This window comes from Mastomys coucha, unplaced genomic scaffold (genome assembly GCF_008632895.1).
Source record: "Mastomys coucha isolate ucsf_1 unplaced genomic scaffold, UCSF_Mcou_1 pScaffold21, whole genome shotgun sequence".
Taxonomy (NCBI): Eukaryota; Metazoa; Chordata; class Mammalia; order Rodentia; family Muridae; genus Mastomys; species Mastomys coucha.
Window position 1 is genome coordinate 73,752,680 of NW_022196904.1, and position 16,878 is coordinate 73,769,557.

The following is a 16,878-nucleotide window of genomic DNA, read 5'->3' on the forward strand; positions in this document are numbered from 1 at the left end:
CTTTCCATGGGTCTGTAAGTGAATTTATATTGCATTATCATCAAATATGTAAATGGAGGTAAATGATCATTTCTTTAAAAAAAATAAAACTCTAGATGATGAATTTACTAGTGGGGAAAAAACCCAAAATATTTCTAATATTGCCTTTGGTGAAGAAAGAAAAGTAAAAACTAATTCCAAGGAAACGCTACATCTCCTAACTGCACATTGTTCTACGTGGAAGAAAATTAGGGGAGGAAACAGCAGAGTTGAAACATCCATAAACTTCTGACCTCTATGTTGAGTTAACACAGCTCTGGAGAGGAGTACAGGCCCCACCGGTCCTGTTAAGCAAGGCCCCTGAATGGGGCCACTAAGTTCTTCACAATTAGGATCTCCACCAAACCTGATTTAATTTCAAATACTATTCATTTTCAAACACTATTGATTCCCTAGGGCTAGGCTCCCATCATCAATTCAGCAATTTTAATGTGGTATTTCCTTTAATGTCATGTTCATGGAGTTCTGCACCTACTGACAAACTGCTTGGGGAACAACCAAGTCGACTGTTCATCTATTTTAAGTCCTACAGTTGATGAGAGCAGAGCATGAGAGGCCACTCGTATGCCTGGTCTGTCACTATGTGTTGATGCCCATGGCCTGCTCCCCAGCACAGGTATCCTCTGTGATGGGTTTGGAGATGTCTAGCATGGTGTTTGACACGTTCCTGGGATTTCCAGTAACCAGCATCCAGTGGTTCTTGGGTTTTTCAGCTTTGTGTGAATCCATATGTGTGTGAGCTGCAACTTCAACTTCCTTCCCAAAATAGGTCCTGGAGCAAAAAAAAAAAAAAAAAAATGGATTCCAGTTAGAAACAGTGTAACACTCCATGAATGTTTGTTCTTTCATGGACTTTGTCCCTCCTAGAAAATTCCTCTTGAATCAGACTACTCTGAAAAGCCCAAGAAGGCTCCTAAAATATGGTACATTTGCAGGAATGTTTCACCCATATTTGCAGAGGATTAGGTACATAGAGTCCCTCTATAGCCAACATTTCTGTTGAGTAGGACTTTAGTGACTAGCAATATCAAAGTTCTACACAAAGCAAATTTTCAACATTGTAATTCATAATTATGATATTTAAACATATCAGACATAATGTCAGTCAATAGATAATGTGTGGGCAGTGTAGGTATCTCAGACAAAGTAATTCTCAAAAACAATAGACTAAGTTTTTTTTATGTTAAAATTAAATATTTGCAGAATTGCCACACCCACTCCAGTGGAGTCTGCATGACAGGTCTAGAGGCTTGGCCACAGTCCTTGAGGTGAAAAGTTTTAAGGAAACTGGTCTCCTGGAGGTCCTTGGAGTCTCCTAACATGGATGTGTTCCAGAGTTGTCCTTGTGATAAGTCGATGGAGGGTCTTGTGTGCTTTCTTTCTGTATTGTTTTATTATTAGGTATAGAGGTGCCCCCAAGGAGTGATTTCCAAATAACCAAGCTAGATTGGACATTGTTTCCTGGCCCCCCACCAGTGTTCCAATCAATCCTAGTCAATGCTGAGCTGACTCTTGGCTTGGAATTTCATAAAGAATGTTACTTATTCAGACAAATTGCCTCCAGCGTGGTTAGAGAGATAGTGAAAGAAATCAGGCATTGCTGTTTACTGAATAAGAGTCACTCCTGGGGCTAGAGTAATGTATTATTCATGGTAAGGTTAGCAAGAATGGGACCCCCAGGTGCATACTTCCACTAGCCCAGAAGATTAGCATAGTTGGGTGTTTACCTAGGGCTGGCTGGTGGTGGGTTATACAATAGACTAGAATGGGAACTATCTCATACCTGGCTTCTAAGAATAAGCTGACTTTAGATAAGGCTGACTTTCTTTCAGTTGTAACCATTGCTTAGCTCCTGTCAATTTACATGTATATATTTTTCTATAGAATCACTGTGCTTCAGATGACCTTGGTGTATCTTGACTGTTGTATTACCTAACTTCCTTATTTCTTCTGTATGACTATAAAAGTCTGATACTTACTTTGAGAAATTACACTCAGATTCAGCACTCTCTTGTGTTCCCATCTGATTGTCACTTGCTGACTCCTTGCCCACCTTAGTACCAGAGTCCTGATTCTCCCTGGGTTGAGGGACCCTGACTGGCTGGGTCAGTGGCACAGAATCAAGACTGTTGGCATTTAAATTTTGGCCAATCAAGATTCTAGGTAATAAATATATGGACCACCCCTGAATTTAAAGTAAATTTTGTCTTTTGACTATCTTAATCAATTTAATTACAAAATGAAATATGTCACTTGACAAAATGAAATGTTTGATGTGCCAACTTGGTTAATCTTTGCATCATGGAGTCAAAATCTTCAAATGATGTTGAGCATCAGCAAGTATCTCCACAGTTTTGACTTGTTTCATGTGATTAAGAACAAATGAAAACAACAATCAATGAAAACTAAAAATTGGTCCTTACCTTTAAATAATTTCTTATAAGCCTTGGTGATAAAAATAAATCAATGCTGTTACTTTTAATTGAACATCTAAAGAACTTTACCTCACATGTCTAGATGTGGAGTTTTAGTTAAACATCTCTGCTTTTACATGCATGGCCCTGAGCCAATTAGGGCATTCTCCTGCCCCTGCCAGTATGATACCTTAAGAAGAGATTCCGGTGGACCGCCAGGGCTCTGTTTGTGTGACGATGATAGATAACAATTTTTTCATTTGCCTTTACAGGATAGGAAAAGAAAGCACTATTAGCATTCTGTCCAATTTCCTAGAAGCAAAGGACTAGAGATATATTTACATATTCATTTCAATATAGCACATATGTAACTTACAAGGCTGGAGAACTATGATGGTTTTGATGAAATGCATCATGGTAGATATCTACATGGTAGAATAATCATTCAAAGTCATATCAAAGGAGACCTTTGATAACGTGAAATATAGCTGATGGCATTAATACACACATGTGTATGCACATGCGTGTGTGCACAAATATATATATTTAGTAGTTCCCCTTTATATGGGTGGTATACATTCATGTTTGTGTGAGTGTACACACACATGTGGCAGGTGCCTGTGTACATGTGTGTTTGCACACATGGAGGCCAAAAGAGACACTGGGTATCTCTCCATTGCATTCAAAATTATTCTTTGAGAAAGCATCTCTCACTAAGCCTGGAGCTGATCAACTAGCTAGGCTTCCAGAGAGCCTCAGGAGTTCTCCTGCATCTGGCTCCCAGCACTAAGGTTACAGGGTACATGCTGCCTTACCTGCCTTTTACATGCATGGGAGTCTACCCACTGAGATGTCTCCATAGCTATCCGGGATGTCATTCATATATGTCCTGTGCATATATATTCATATGCATAGAAAAATAGCACATCGAGTGGTTACTTCTTGAAGATTAAACTAATCCTGGTGCTTTTCCTATCTGTACTTTAGTGACTCTGAACATGAATACATACTGTGTTTGTAATTAGAAATCCCTGGAGACTGGGGCGTGGCTGTATACCTCAGGCTAGTCTACGACTTGTGGTCTTCTTGCCTCAGCCTCTGGAATGTTGGATTACATATACGAACCACCACAACTGGTCAAATAAACACTACCTTATAAACCAGACTCTCGTAAGATGAGCTCTGTCAGAAGGAAAGGGGCCAGCCCCCGGCATGTGAGCTGGTCTGGTACCCAAAGCCATGCCCTCCTGGTGAGCAGAGTCCATTTTACAGAACTCCACATCAGTTAAAGCCACTATGATCATAACTGGTGTGGACAGGACCAAGACCACCCCAGTCACATATGAACTAACAAAATATGAGAAGTGACCAAGCTGAAAAATTCCCAGCAGACAGGCAGGGATAGCCATCTTTCTTCCTTCCTTTCCTTCTTTCGCGCTCTCTCTCTCTCTCTCTCTCTCTCTCTCTCTCTCTCTCTCTCTCTCTCTCTCTCTCTCTCTCCCTCTCTCTCTCTCTCCTTCCCTCCCTCCTTCCCTCTCTCTCTCCTCTCTCTCTTCTTTCTCTCTCTCTTCTTTCTCTCTTTCTTCTTTCTCTCTCTCTTTCTTTCTCTCACTCTTTCTTTCTCTCTCTCTTTCTTAACAGTCTCAGTCTGGCACCAGTCCACTTTCTCTTGAGAGAGGAGGAGTTGACATGCTCAGATCTCCTGATGCTCTTGCCTTCTGGTCAGCTCCCAAGCCCCAGCATTTGCCTTTACTGGAACTGTCTCCATACCTACCTAACTAAAGTCTCTCAGCTCCTTCTTGGCAGCACTTGCTTGAGGCACCCCACTTCCCCAATACACATTTGCCTCACTGCCATAGCTGATGTACCCAGCTTACTTAGCTATGGCTGTGACTGGAAGTTTACTGAGACAGCAATAGCATGTGCGAGGTAGCTTGGGGAGTGCCGGGCTCTAGGGCAGATATGTAACCTTCCTGGACCGCAATGAGGTAAATCATCCCTGGGACAAAGAGTTCCTGCCACCCATTACTCCCACAGAGAAGCATAGCCAGAGCCAGCAGACAGCAATGGCCAGAGCTTCCGAGTCTTTCGCACAGTACTGAGGGTGGCTCCAACCGACAACCAGGGTTGAGAGACAGGAAGGTGGAGTGTAGCCTCAGACTGGTGCTATCTACGTTCGAATTATAAATGAAAGAAAAAGAAAGCACCTGCTTGACTGGCAACTGTGAGCCACTGCCCATCTTTGCTCAGATCCCAGGTCCCAGTGTCCCGCATGCCAAGCTCACCCTCACTGGGAAGCCGTCATACTCCAGGCGCAGCTGGGGGTCAAGGAAGACAGCCTGCCAACAGTTCAGATGGGTGACCTCATCCGTCAGAGTCACCTCCTGGAGCCAGGACTTCACAGAGGACTTCAAAAGGGTCCTGTGGTCACTCGTTAGATACAGCTGGAAATGGCAGCAAACACACCATCAGGGTCGCAGCTACCCAGAAAGCTGGGGAATGGGCGGCGACCAGAGGGACTGCACTGCAAGCAGTTCCTAGAAGCCCGTTCCTGCCCATCCTATGAGAAAGCACAACTCTCCCCTTCCTTAGGAATATGTCAGAAAAGCATCTCTCCCCCTCTTTCCCTTCCTTCCTCCTTCCCCATACCCTGCTTTTCTTTCTTAGGATGGTTTAAAAGAGAGCGGCCCCCACACTCACATGTTTGAATAGTTGGTCCCCAGTTTGGTAGAACTGGGAAGGATTAGGAGGTGTGGTCTTGCTGGAGGAGGTAAGTCACTGGGGTGGGATTTGAGGTTTCAAAAGTCCACACCATTTGTTAGCTCTCCATCTCTCTGCCCCCTGCTTCAAGATCAAGTGTGAGCTCTCAGCTACGGTGCCAGCACCATCTCTGCCTACCTATGGCCATTCTCCCTGCCATCCTCATGGTCTCATAACAATCTAGAACCGTGAATCTCCAAATTAAAAGCTTTCTTTTCTAGCTTGCCTTGGCCATGGTGTTTTGTCGCAGCAATAGGAAGGGCAGACATTTTCCACACTCCATTTCCTGCTCTCTGCCTCTTTCAAACCACGGGGTCTGGGTCTGGGTCTTGGGCACTATAAATAACATTGCTGAAACTGGGCACCTGAGACCAGGTGCTCTTCAAGCTGGCACTTGCTCGTGAGTGACCCTGACCATCTGGAATCCATGATCCCTTTGGGAATAGACGGCAGCTGCATGGCTATGTTTGCCAAAAGCAACGCTATCCCGCTAGAAATCCAGAAGTTTCTCTCTTTGCTCGCTAGCTCTTTGCTTGATCATGGATGAGGTTTATTTGTCTTTCAACGAGTTTTGTGTGTGTTCAAAAATGTTAGATTTATTTTATTTATGTGTATTGAGTATTTTATCAGCATGTATATGTGTGTGCCATGTGTGTGCCTAAAGTCTGCCAAGAAGGGTATCTGATCCACAGGGACTGGTTGTGAGCCCCTGTGTAGATGTTGGGAATTAAACCCAGGTCTTCTACAAAGCAACAAGTTCTCTTAACCACTGAGCCACCTCCTTGGCCCCTTGTGAAAGTTTTTTGTCTGTGAAGCTATGCTTAAGGAAGTTGTGAGTTATAATCCTCTCAACATTCACTCCCCAGCATGAGAGGAGGTAGGATGTGAATACAAGAAGTCGCTTGCCACCCTCTGGATGTTGCCTGTCCTCCCACATGACTGGTGATTCCCACAGTGGCGTTATTTGGGATATGAGGCTGAATGAAAGGATCTTCTATGTTTAGAGGTGTTCCTCAGAAGCCAGAACAAATTAACAGGGCCTGGGCCATATCTGGCATCGAGAAAGAAATGACGGATGATGTGTGCTATGGAGAAAGAGAATGAGCTAGACCTGGGTGGGGAAGGGCCTTGCTTCCATTCAAAAGACTCCAGGCAGGAAAGAATAATAATGTCAAGACCAGTGTCACTGCCACTCACAGACTCATAAAAGCTGACCAGGATCTAAAACGCCCTCCTAAGCAAACTTGAGAGGCTTCACAAGAGTAAAGCCTTCAAAGCTATTAATAAAAAAGCACTCAACTTTACAGTGCCAAGCAAACACAAAATGACCTTTTTTTTCCTGCAAAGGCGGAGGAGTGGGGAAAAAATAATTACTCCATTTAACTCAAAAATTAATTCCCAATGTAATTCAGACAAAGAAAGATAATGGGGGGAAACAAAGATCTGTCAAAGTGTATTAGGGTGATGTATAATTACAACACCGTAGTCCCAGAGTAAAAATAGATGACTTCAGTGGATCAAAATAGAACACTCAGGAAGAGCATGTGGTGCAGAGGATGATTTAATATATGCTTAGGGAAGCATAGCATGTCAGAAGGAAGAATTATCCAACAGGTAACACGTGAGATGGATGGTCATTTGGGAAACTCGAGTGAAAAACCCTTTACCAAAGTAAATCTCAAGTGTGTTAAAGAATAAATTGAAACAAATGTCAAACTGTAAACATTTAGAAATTAATACTTTTTATCAGATCTCTAACAGACTAGACCTCAAAAGCAATGGAGGAGCTAAGGAGTGGACTCAGTGAACAAAAGTTCTTCCTGCACAAGCCTGCTGGCCTGTGCTTGGACCTAAGGAGCCCACAAAAAACAGCCAGATGCAGTAGGGTGCCCCATTTTCCTGTGGCAGGACTGGAGACAGAGAGGAGAGAATTGCCTGCCATCCCATGTGCCTGCTAACCTGGAATGCACAGTGAATGACAGAAACTAGAAAGACCTGCCTCAAAGCAGAAGGAAGGTGAAAACTGACTCCTGACTGGTGTCTTGTACCCCCCACACACACAGAGAGAGAGAGAGAGACAGAGAGAGAGAGAGACAGAGAGAGAGAGAGAGAGAGAGAGAGAGAGAGAGAGAGAGAGAGAGAGAGAGAGAGAGAGAGAGAGAGAGAGAGAGAGAGAGAGAGAGAGAGAGAGAGAGAGAGAGAGAGAGAGAGAATTGGGCGGGCAGTGGTGGTGAACTCCTTTAATCCCAGCACTTGGGAGGCAGAGGCAGGCGAATTTCTGAGTTTGAGGCCAGCTTGGTCTACAGAGTGAGTTCCAGGACAGCCAGGGCTACACAGAGAAACCCTGTCTCAAAAACAAATAAACAAACAAACAAAAAACAACAACAACAAAAAACAAATAGCTACAATTTAAAATGCAGGAGGGACTATTAGCAACAAATATGCAAAATCCAATCATCTATCAAAAGGCAAGTAAGTAAACCCAAATCAACACAGAAGCAAAGAACAAGTAGTTCCCAGGGCAGAGGATTGAGGAAGGCAAAGAGAGGAAGGAAAGGTGAGAATACAGGAGGGCTGGGGCAAAATTACACAGAAGGATACAGGTACTGCAACATTCAAATACCCTTTCCTGTTTGTCCATTTGTTCAAATTAGCAAAGGTTTCTCATGACATTTGCCACACTTTATGTACTACTGTTGAGGGTACCAATTGATGCAATCAATTTAAGAAGAGCTGGTTACACGTTATCTTTAAAAACAAAACAGGACCTTGCTCTGTAACATAGAGTGGCCTGGAACTTATGACAATCCTCCTGCTTCAGCACCCTGAGTGCTGAAATTATAGGTATATGTCACCATATCCAGCTTTCAATACTTCTAACTGTAATCACATTCTTGATATCAGTAATTCTATGCCCCCAAAAACTGTTTTCTGAAGACAGACTCACTAACTGGAGGGGTGGGGGGAGCTTTGGGCATCTATACATAGATACACGTGGAACCTTATATTTGACATAAAAATAGTATAACAAGCGCCACTGGTTAGGTATGATGGCACACACCTGTAATCTCAGGGCTCAGAAGGCTGAGGCAAGAAGAGCAGCAGTTCAAAGGCAGCCTTAGCTGGTTAGTTGGACAAATAAGAGGGGAGTGGAAAGGGGAGGGGAGGAGAAACAAATACATTTGACTTCCTGAACATAGAATAAAGGTTTGGTAATTGTAGTACTGCCACACAATAATGTATATTAGGCTCTCCCTAAACATTATTGTTAAGATGTGCTTTGAAAACACTGAAGTAGAAAGAACCTGGGTGTTCATCATAGTCACACATGAGTTTTGTTTTTTGCAGAAGACATTAAAAATATATATAAATAGAAGAAGTCAAATGCTGATGTGCTGATCTCTGGGTGCAATGCCCCTGTCTCGGTAACTTAGTATTTCAATTTTGCATCTAAACACAGGCTGCAGATAGACACCTATGCATGGCGTAAATTGACTAATACTGTTGGTTTGTCTTCCTGGTACCAAAAAATAGTGATAAAATGCCACATCAGACAATACTGGAATCTCCCATTTACAGAAATATGTTGGTGTTATTTTTCTCAATGTCAGCAATTCCTCACGAGACAAGACAGAGCTCTTGGTGTGTCGGGGGCAGTTATTTGGGAGTTAGTCTCTCACTGTGGGAAAGACTTGGCAGCTGGAACAGCTTTGGACTGTGGCAGTGCATGCACTGTGGGTGTGGCACTGACTATGTCTCAGTGGACCAAGGAGCAGAGAGATTGGCCCAGAACTTAAGGGAGCTATAATCTATAAGGGCTTTCCTTCCCTGAAAATCACTTCCTCTAGTCAGTCTCCAACTTTCAAAAGAGCACTACCAGTTGAGAACTCAATATTCAAACACAGAAGCCTATAGGGACACATTCTACATCCAAACCATAACGATACATACGTCCTAGCTCTGCTGTTGAGTAGCTGAACTTCTATGTTCCCAGTGTCCTTATGTCAGAGACTCACTTGAAAAAGAATTGAGTTAGTATGTGTGAAGCAATTGTGGCATTGCCTGTGTGGTGCTCAAATTTTGAGTCACTACTCAAAATCCCTATGACACAGCTTGCATGTGAAATTCAAGCACATGTTTTTCTGGTTCTGTTGTCTGTTGTGTTTTGTTAAGATAGGTCTCACTCTATAGCCCAGGTGAATCTCGAACTCATGGCAATCCTCCAGTTTCAACCTCTTGGGTTTATAGGTGTGTGCCAGTGCCTGGGCCTATTATACTTGATAATCTCCAAAGTAAAGGAGGATTTCAGAGACTCAAGTTTCCTGGCTTCTGCAAACTAAAGTTATCCTTACTGTTCCTCAGGAAAAAAAAAAAGTATTTGCTGATCAAAAGTTTAAATTGCCAGAGCTGGGCTCAATGATCCATGCCAGATATTTGGGACTCTGAGACAGGAAGCTCACTTTGAGTCTAGGAGTTCAAGATTAGTCTGGGCGATGTATATACTATGTCAGTATTCATGGAAAATGACAAATTGTTTAAATTGACTGTTTAAAGTAATATAAGTTTTTGACTTTTGACAGCTGTATTGCAAAGTGACTTTTCTCTCTTCACTCCTTAGCTTTTAAAGATGGGGGTGGTGGTGGTGTTGTTGTTGTTGATGATGATGATGATGATGATGGTGTTGTTTACAAAGTTAAAAGGAGAAAATCAGGTACAAAATGCCCAATGGAACCCACAGACTGAGTCCAACAGAAACAGAGGCCTCATCTGCATAGTCCCTTCCAGGAGTAGCTATTGGCCATCTTGGAACACTAGCCTGACAAGTGACAGTAAGCACACAGGCGTAGGAAGACTCACCGTCTTGCCTTCAAGTCCTGCTACTATCCCCAGGCAGAAGTTTTGTCCATATCCAACCACTTGGCCTAAATCGCAGCTGTCAGTGCGGTCACTAGAGGGTGAGAGCAACAGAAGAACGAATGTGAGGTCTGCCCATTCCCACGCTTCTCTCAGTAGTGTGTATTCACATACTAAATTAAGTAACAAAGGTTCCTCTTCCCTCTGTTTTGTTCACCCTGGCAAAGACCCCAGTCACCCCAGATAACATCAGGAAAAGCTGATGAGAATCACGGGCTGGAACCCATCATCAAGTTGTGCAACATTTACTGAAATATTCTTGAACACCAAATAAAAGGCATTTTTCTTTTTTCATATATTAATCTATTCATGTCGTTATTTGGAAACATGCTCAGTTTTGATTTGGGTGTTTTGAGAGTCTCACCCTGAAGCCCAGGGCTGGCCTTGAACTTGCTATGTAACCCAAACTGACATGGAACTTTCAGGAATCCTCCTGTCTCAGCCTAATTGGGAGTGCTGGAGTTCCGGGTGTAAGCCACCACAGCTAGCTATAAAAATCCTTTTGTTTCAGCCTTAACATTCAGCTAGCATGCTATTCCCTGCCCTGCCCCACAGGTCAAACCCATGGCCTCTCGACTCTGTAGCCTTTGACCAGAAGGGACTAAGCATGCCATGTTAGCATAAGCCAAGGTCATGTGCACTGACATTTTAAGACAGAGCCAAGGTTATACCTCTGCAGGCATTGAATATAATCTTCCCTCATAATCTTCCAGGGAATAATAGTGGTCATCAACTTTAAGTTGTTTTACCACAAACCATCTGTACTCAAGAAAAATTAAATGAAGGATACAGACAACAGTTTCTGTTCTTGTCACTGAAACATTGTCACAAAATCTTCAACAATGTGAAATCTGTAGTTTTAAATTGTGATTGTATATCTCTAAGGGTCCTGTTGGTCATTTCCAAAACCTCAAGTCGATTTTTAGTAGATGATTGATTTTAAAAGAGCAAAGCCTATCGTGCAACCTTTTATTAAATGACATATTTTTGTTGGGAAGCTAACGTTCCATCAAGAACAATGCAGGCCAGCACTCTTATGAGCACAAAGCAAAGATCTCGTAACGGAATCTGGAAAATCCTTTTTGCTTCCAGGCAGAATGTAAGTTCAATTCTTTGGATCTAATCATCATAAAGCAAGCATTTCCTGCTGTCCTCAACAAACAGGCATGTAAAGGGTTCTCAACAATTCACCAAGTAAGCTAGGCTCAGCCATCTGCACATCTCTGCCTCCCCAGTGCTGAGGTAACGGTTGTGTGCCACCTCACACTAATTTAAAACATAATAATAATAAGGGTTCTAGAGACCCTCACACGCGAGGCACACACTGACTAGTGTCTCCTCATCTCAGACTGTTTGCAGGCTACCAATAAGCAGATACTTTGGTGCTCTGAAGCTGAGTGTCTCTACCTCAAAATGGTGAAGGTGTTCCTGCCCGTCGGGATGATGGTCTGCACAGCACTCACACCACAGGGTATCTCTAAGGCATCGCTAAGTTGTGCTTTAACTTCATCTGGGCTCATACACAGGCTCAAGTCACCTCTCATAAACACGCCAGCTTCCTCCCCCAGGACGTGGTCAGGATTCACCAGGATCACTTTATCGCCATAGTGGACATATCCATCTTTGGATACCGAAAGCTGCATCTACAATTTTAATAGGAATTTTCCAATAAGCTACTCAATTCCTTAGCTGCTGGGGTCAAGGACCCACCCAGGTGTATTTCTTTTCCTTCTCAGACTAGAACCATTTCAGTAAGGCCCTCCCTTCCTCAGATCCTTGATTAGTGTCCTTCAAGCTCCCAATAACCCCAAACAAGGTCATTCGAAGCTGTTGGACTCTACATAGTTTTTCATTGTCAGTTCATTCAACATTTGTTAAATGTTTTTTGCACAGCAACTGAAAGGCACTTTACTTGTAAAAGCATTAATCCATCCCTTTATTAGAAAATGCAAACAATTAAGTAAACATAATTAAGGACAGACTTCCCTTTATGTTTCTAAAATCTAGAGGAATTTTAAACACTATACTTTTGGATTAATAAAAAAAAATGGTTTCCAAATGTTTACTTGTTCATAGAATTTTCTTTGCATAACTCCCATTTAACTAGACAGAATTTTGAAGTTGGTGTTTCTTTGAATGAATTTAGCATTACCGGTCTCAAAATGTTCTTCTTCAGTCTTCTGTTTCTCTGAATAAGAAGTTCTCCCTTTTCCCTCTTCTCTAGGAAGTGTCTCACGCGCTCCTGGGGATGCAAAGACCGAGAAAGGGGAGTCCAGGACAGAGCTGCTGCAGAGCACAGGTACTGATAACTTCCCTCAGAAGCACCTCAAGTTCAAAGACAGTTTAAGAACACAAAAGGAAATGTGATCGCTACAGGGATGGCAGAAATGTAGGCAACATGTCATGGTAGGATTTGCGGGGCAGGGGCAGGAGATGAAAAGAGAAATGCACGAGGAAGGAAAGGATAGGGCCCCTGTGCTTATCTCGTCCAGAAACAATCAGGAGTGGTATATAGGAGGCCAGCAGTCTCTACTGGGGTGCTCCTGACTGGGGTGAGAATGTGGAAAGACCAGGCCTCACCATATGCTTGTAACCCAGAACCTTCCCAGGACCTAAAAGTACCACAAACCTAGTGAAGGCAGAGGGCCCGGGAGGAGGCAAGCTGTTCTTGCTCTGGGTTCAGGAAATGTGGAGCAGGACACCCAGTGAGCAGAGGTGAGCTACCTCGGGGATAGCAAAGGTGCACGGGGTACTGGTGGGGGGGCGATGAAGCTGGGTGATAGGATGCTAAATGCCCAACAGAGAGAGAACATGCAGGATAGGGTCCGAGATGCGGGAGGAGCCTGCGTACCTCCTCCAGGTAGACATCTTCATTCCAGTTGCCCATCCGCACTCCAGGACCATACAAGTTCTGCGCCATCGCCCCTTGCTCTTTTAAAAGCCAGGGCCAGCCTCCACCGACAATCGGCGTTAGCGTGCTTTGTTGCCATGACGACCAGGCAGCTGCCAGTTGGTCAAGATCTCTTTGGCTGGCCAATAAGTAACAGCGTACTAGACTTACTGGTCCTGCCTTGGGCTGCCACGCCCCCTCCAGCTCACCCTGCTCCTCCCACCACTGCCACTGTCTTAGTTGACCAGCACAGGAAACAGATCTAGGAAACCCCAGGGGAGGACCAGGGGAGGACACTGTTCCAAATGCTCCCTAGCAGGGGAATTTGGGGGGGGGGGGTGTTCTCTGTATAGCCCTGGCTGTCCTGGAACTCACTCTGTAGACTAGGCTGGCCTCAAACTTGGAAATCCACTTGCCTCTGCCTCCCAAATGCCGGGATTAAAGGCATGTGTCACCACTGCCCGACTGGTTTTGTTTTTTGTTTGTGTGTCTTGTTTTGTTTGCTTTTTAACTTGGAATGCAAGTTAAAGTGCTGTAGAACCTGAGTGCCTCTAGCTTTTCTATGGACGCTTGGTTCAACTCCAGCCTATTTTCCTAGTCACTGTCAGCAGCAATTTCACAAAACAGCACTCCTTTACGGTAGACACTGGAAAACCAAAACACAAAAAGAGAGGTATTACTGAAACTTCACAGCTTCCAAAAGAGGAAACTACTGTGTTAGCCAGTGGTATGTGTACATTTATTTCTGTGACAGTCTGTATTTTCACAAATTTTATAGCAATCCTCCCTTCCCATGTCCAAATGCAAAGACAAGCCTGTGATTTACAGGCCCTCGTGGTATTAAAAAAACAGTTTGTGTAGCCAACATTTCTTAAAGAGGATATTGTGTTATGAGTGGGGGGTGGGGAACAGGCAGTTAGGTAGAACCACCTGGTGCTAGGTGCTGGCTGAATCCATTCATTAATCAGTCTTCCAGTGTGCAGAGTCTCCCAACCCAGGCAAGAAGTGGAAGGTGAGAGCCAAACCCAGCCTATCAAGGGAAGCCAAATGCTGAAAACAAATTACTTCAGGAGACTGTAATACACACAAGCCATTGAAAAAGTGTTGAAGGAGAGACTGGGGGAGCTGATGGGTGAGTCATTACTGCCATGGGGATTGTGAGAGTAACGACTGAGCAAACCTCGGGGAGACGGGAGGTGTCCTTGTAGTCCCGGAAGGACCTCAGCTGGAAAGCTGAAGCACAGGACACAAAAAATAGGAATATTCTGCTCCTCTCTGGCTCCACTGCCTGCCGCTCCAGCAGCACACTCTCGGGTGCTGCTAAAGGTGCTAAGTTGGGCATTCTGTGGGATCAGACACAAGTCACTCAGAATATGTGATAAACTGGAGACAGACTCAGAGAAGCTGGCAGCATCCTTAGGTTCAAAGTGCTAACCCCAGCCTTGGAGCACACAGTGAACAGTAGAACATCATGTGTGGCTCTGGCACAGGAACATAATAATCTGAAAGCAAGCTGTTGCCTGATGATGTCATAGCAGTGCCATCAAGCCCCAGAGCAGCCCTCACAGGCTTTGGGTGATGCTGGTATAAAAGAAAACCCTGTGTGCCATCTGCTCAACAAAAGCAGGGCACACACAGTTAAGGATGGCACATTAGGCTCATAGTGATACTAGACGGCTGTGTTACTGGCTTATTATTTACTATAGGGCGCTTCTGCCCCTGTTTGAGAAGGTGGTGTCTTCGGATGATTACAGGGTACTATAAAGCAGTGTGTGGGGTTCTCTTGGAAGCAATCTCCTGCAGCTCATACTGGGACATCTCCAGACGCTTTCTTTCATTTGTTCTTATGCTATTCTGCTCACTATCACCCAAAGCGCTCAAAGCCAATACTGGTGTTGGAGAGGAGTTCAAATGCAATGATTGACCTGGAAACAAAGTTCAAAGAGATTTTTTTCCCCCAAAACCACAAATTATTTATGGTTATTCTTCCCCAGTCAACCATGTTCAGATCCACTACAGCTGGTATTTAAGAACATGAAAAAACTTCAGGGATCTGGCTTCACTAAAGGCAGTAACACTAACAGAAAGTTGAGGAGGGCCCAATAGCAGACATGGAGGAATTTTAAGATCTTGGCTGGAAGATCTGTCACTGACATTTGCATGATGAGCCATTACACTTGATAGTGTGGCCCTCAGAAGGAACCTTGCTCTAACCAGGTATGCAGGCTCATACCTGTAATCGCAGCACTCACCATGTGGAGGCAGAAGGATCAGAAGTTCAAGGTCATCCTCAAACACAAAGTAAGTTTGATGCCAGACTCAAACATTGAGCTGTGTGAAAATTACCTCCAAAAGGCCTGGGGGTTGCTAGAAAGATGGCTCTGTAGTTAAGAGTAAGCACCATTCTGGCAGAGGACTAGAGTTAATTCTCAGCACCCACGTTGAGTGGCTCACATCTGCCTATAACTCCAATACCAGAGGTCTCTGGCCTCTATCAGGCAGTATACTCATTCATATGCACATACCTACACCCATACCTATATGTACACATAGTTTAAAAAGATATTTTAAATCCCTGATGGGAAGTAAAGGCAGACAGATCTCTGTGAGCTGGACACCAGCCTGATCTACTTAGCAAATTAGGGCTACACCATGAGACCATCACACACACACACACACACACACACACACACACACACTGTACTGTACCCCAAAGCATAGACTCTATATGCTGATTTCTGACTTTAAAGTCAATGTTGCTCCCCTTAAGTGTTTCCATATTCCCCATAGGCTGGGTGTCAAACAAACAGACATGGAAGGAAGGAAACTGGGCCGCTCTCTCATAGACAACAGCCAAGAAAATAAGGACTAAAAGTACAGGACTTTACTTACCCGTCAGAAGAATGGGACCTAAGCGATATTTCCCACCCAGGAAGGAGATGAGACATCCTAAACTGCCTAGAAAGTCACTAATGGATAACTTTTTAAAACAGACTTTAGGAGCTTTAAATCTTACAAGGTTACTTTACATCAGGGAGATGTCTTACAAAGAACAAAGACGTACCATTCTTCCTTCCTGTGGGAGTCACTCAAAGGGGTCTGCCAATCACTAGGACAAGACAAAGTCCCTCAGGCCATTTTTGAACTTATAAAATATTGTGTGTGTGTGTGTGTGTGTGTGTGTGTGTGTGTGTGTGTGTGTGATTACACAAAATTTTTCATTTACATTCTTTTAAAACCCTGAAAACAAAGATGTAAACTGATTTATTCACTCAATGCTGGCCCTGTGTGGATGACTAGATCTGTCTCTAGCCCCCATACCCCCTGCTTCACAACTGTGATTTTGACATAAAGCAGCAGCCATATACTACAAAAAGTATTTCCTTTTTTTTTCTTCATGATTTGATGAAGCATAGGAAACTTCCATTGGAGTCTTTTGTTACTTACTTGTAAAACATATGGTAGACAAAAACAAAGGAAAAGAAAAACTGCAGAAACACTTGAAAAGATTTGTGTTCAGGGAAGAGAAGTGGAACAAAGTTCAGACACTGGGAAAGAGAACCAGGAGACAGGCATTTAAAACAGATTATAGACGCCCTTACTGGATGTGGATGGAACAAGCTCAGCCCAGTGTCACACTGAGAAAGCCAGGTAGGACAGCTTTCCCACTTACTATACAAACACAGTTGTCTCTAGGCATCAGAATTCTCATTGGTAGAAATGGGAGGTTACTAGACTGCCAACACTCTGGGAGGCAGGGCCTAAATAATCTGCAATCTTAGTAGATGCAAAGGAGAAAGAATTTGGTAGGTAAGTAAATTGAAAGTGGGAAATAAGTAAGATTCTTAATGACAGAGCTTC

The 16,878-nt window shown here is 43.7% G+C and overlaps 1 protein-coding gene across 3 annotated transcripts in view; it reads right to left on the reverse strand.

Moving 5' to 3' along the window:
- Window positions 1-260: 260 nt before the first annotated feature.
- Window positions 261-16,878, reverse strand: part of Cfap161 (cilia and flagella associated protein 161) — a 32,492-nt gene continuing 15,874 nt past the window's right edge. For all 3 annotated transcript variants that reach the window (XM_031387222.1, XM_031387223.1, XM_031387221.1), the window contains 8 exons: window positions 13,559-13,663; window positions 12,979-13,156; window positions 12,280-12,369; window positions 11,535-11,770; window positions 10,071-10,161; window positions 4,739-4,897; window positions 2,644-2,717; window positions 261-811 (listed from right to left, as the gene is read on the reverse strand). In XM_031387222.1, the coding sequence (XP_031243082.1) occupies window positions 619-811; window positions 2,644-2,717; window positions 4,739-4,897; window positions 10,071-10,161; window positions 11,535-11,770; window positions 12,280-12,369; window positions 12,979-13,047 (912 nt within the window). In that variant the 5' untranslated portion in view covers window positions 13,048-13,156; window positions 13,559-13,663 and the 3' untranslated portion in view covers window positions 261-618. The remainder of the gene's footprint in view (window positions 812-2,643; window positions 2,718-4,738; window positions 4,898-10,070; window positions 10,162-11,534; window positions 11,771-12,279; window positions 12,370-12,978; window positions 13,157-13,558; window positions 13,664-16,878) is intronic.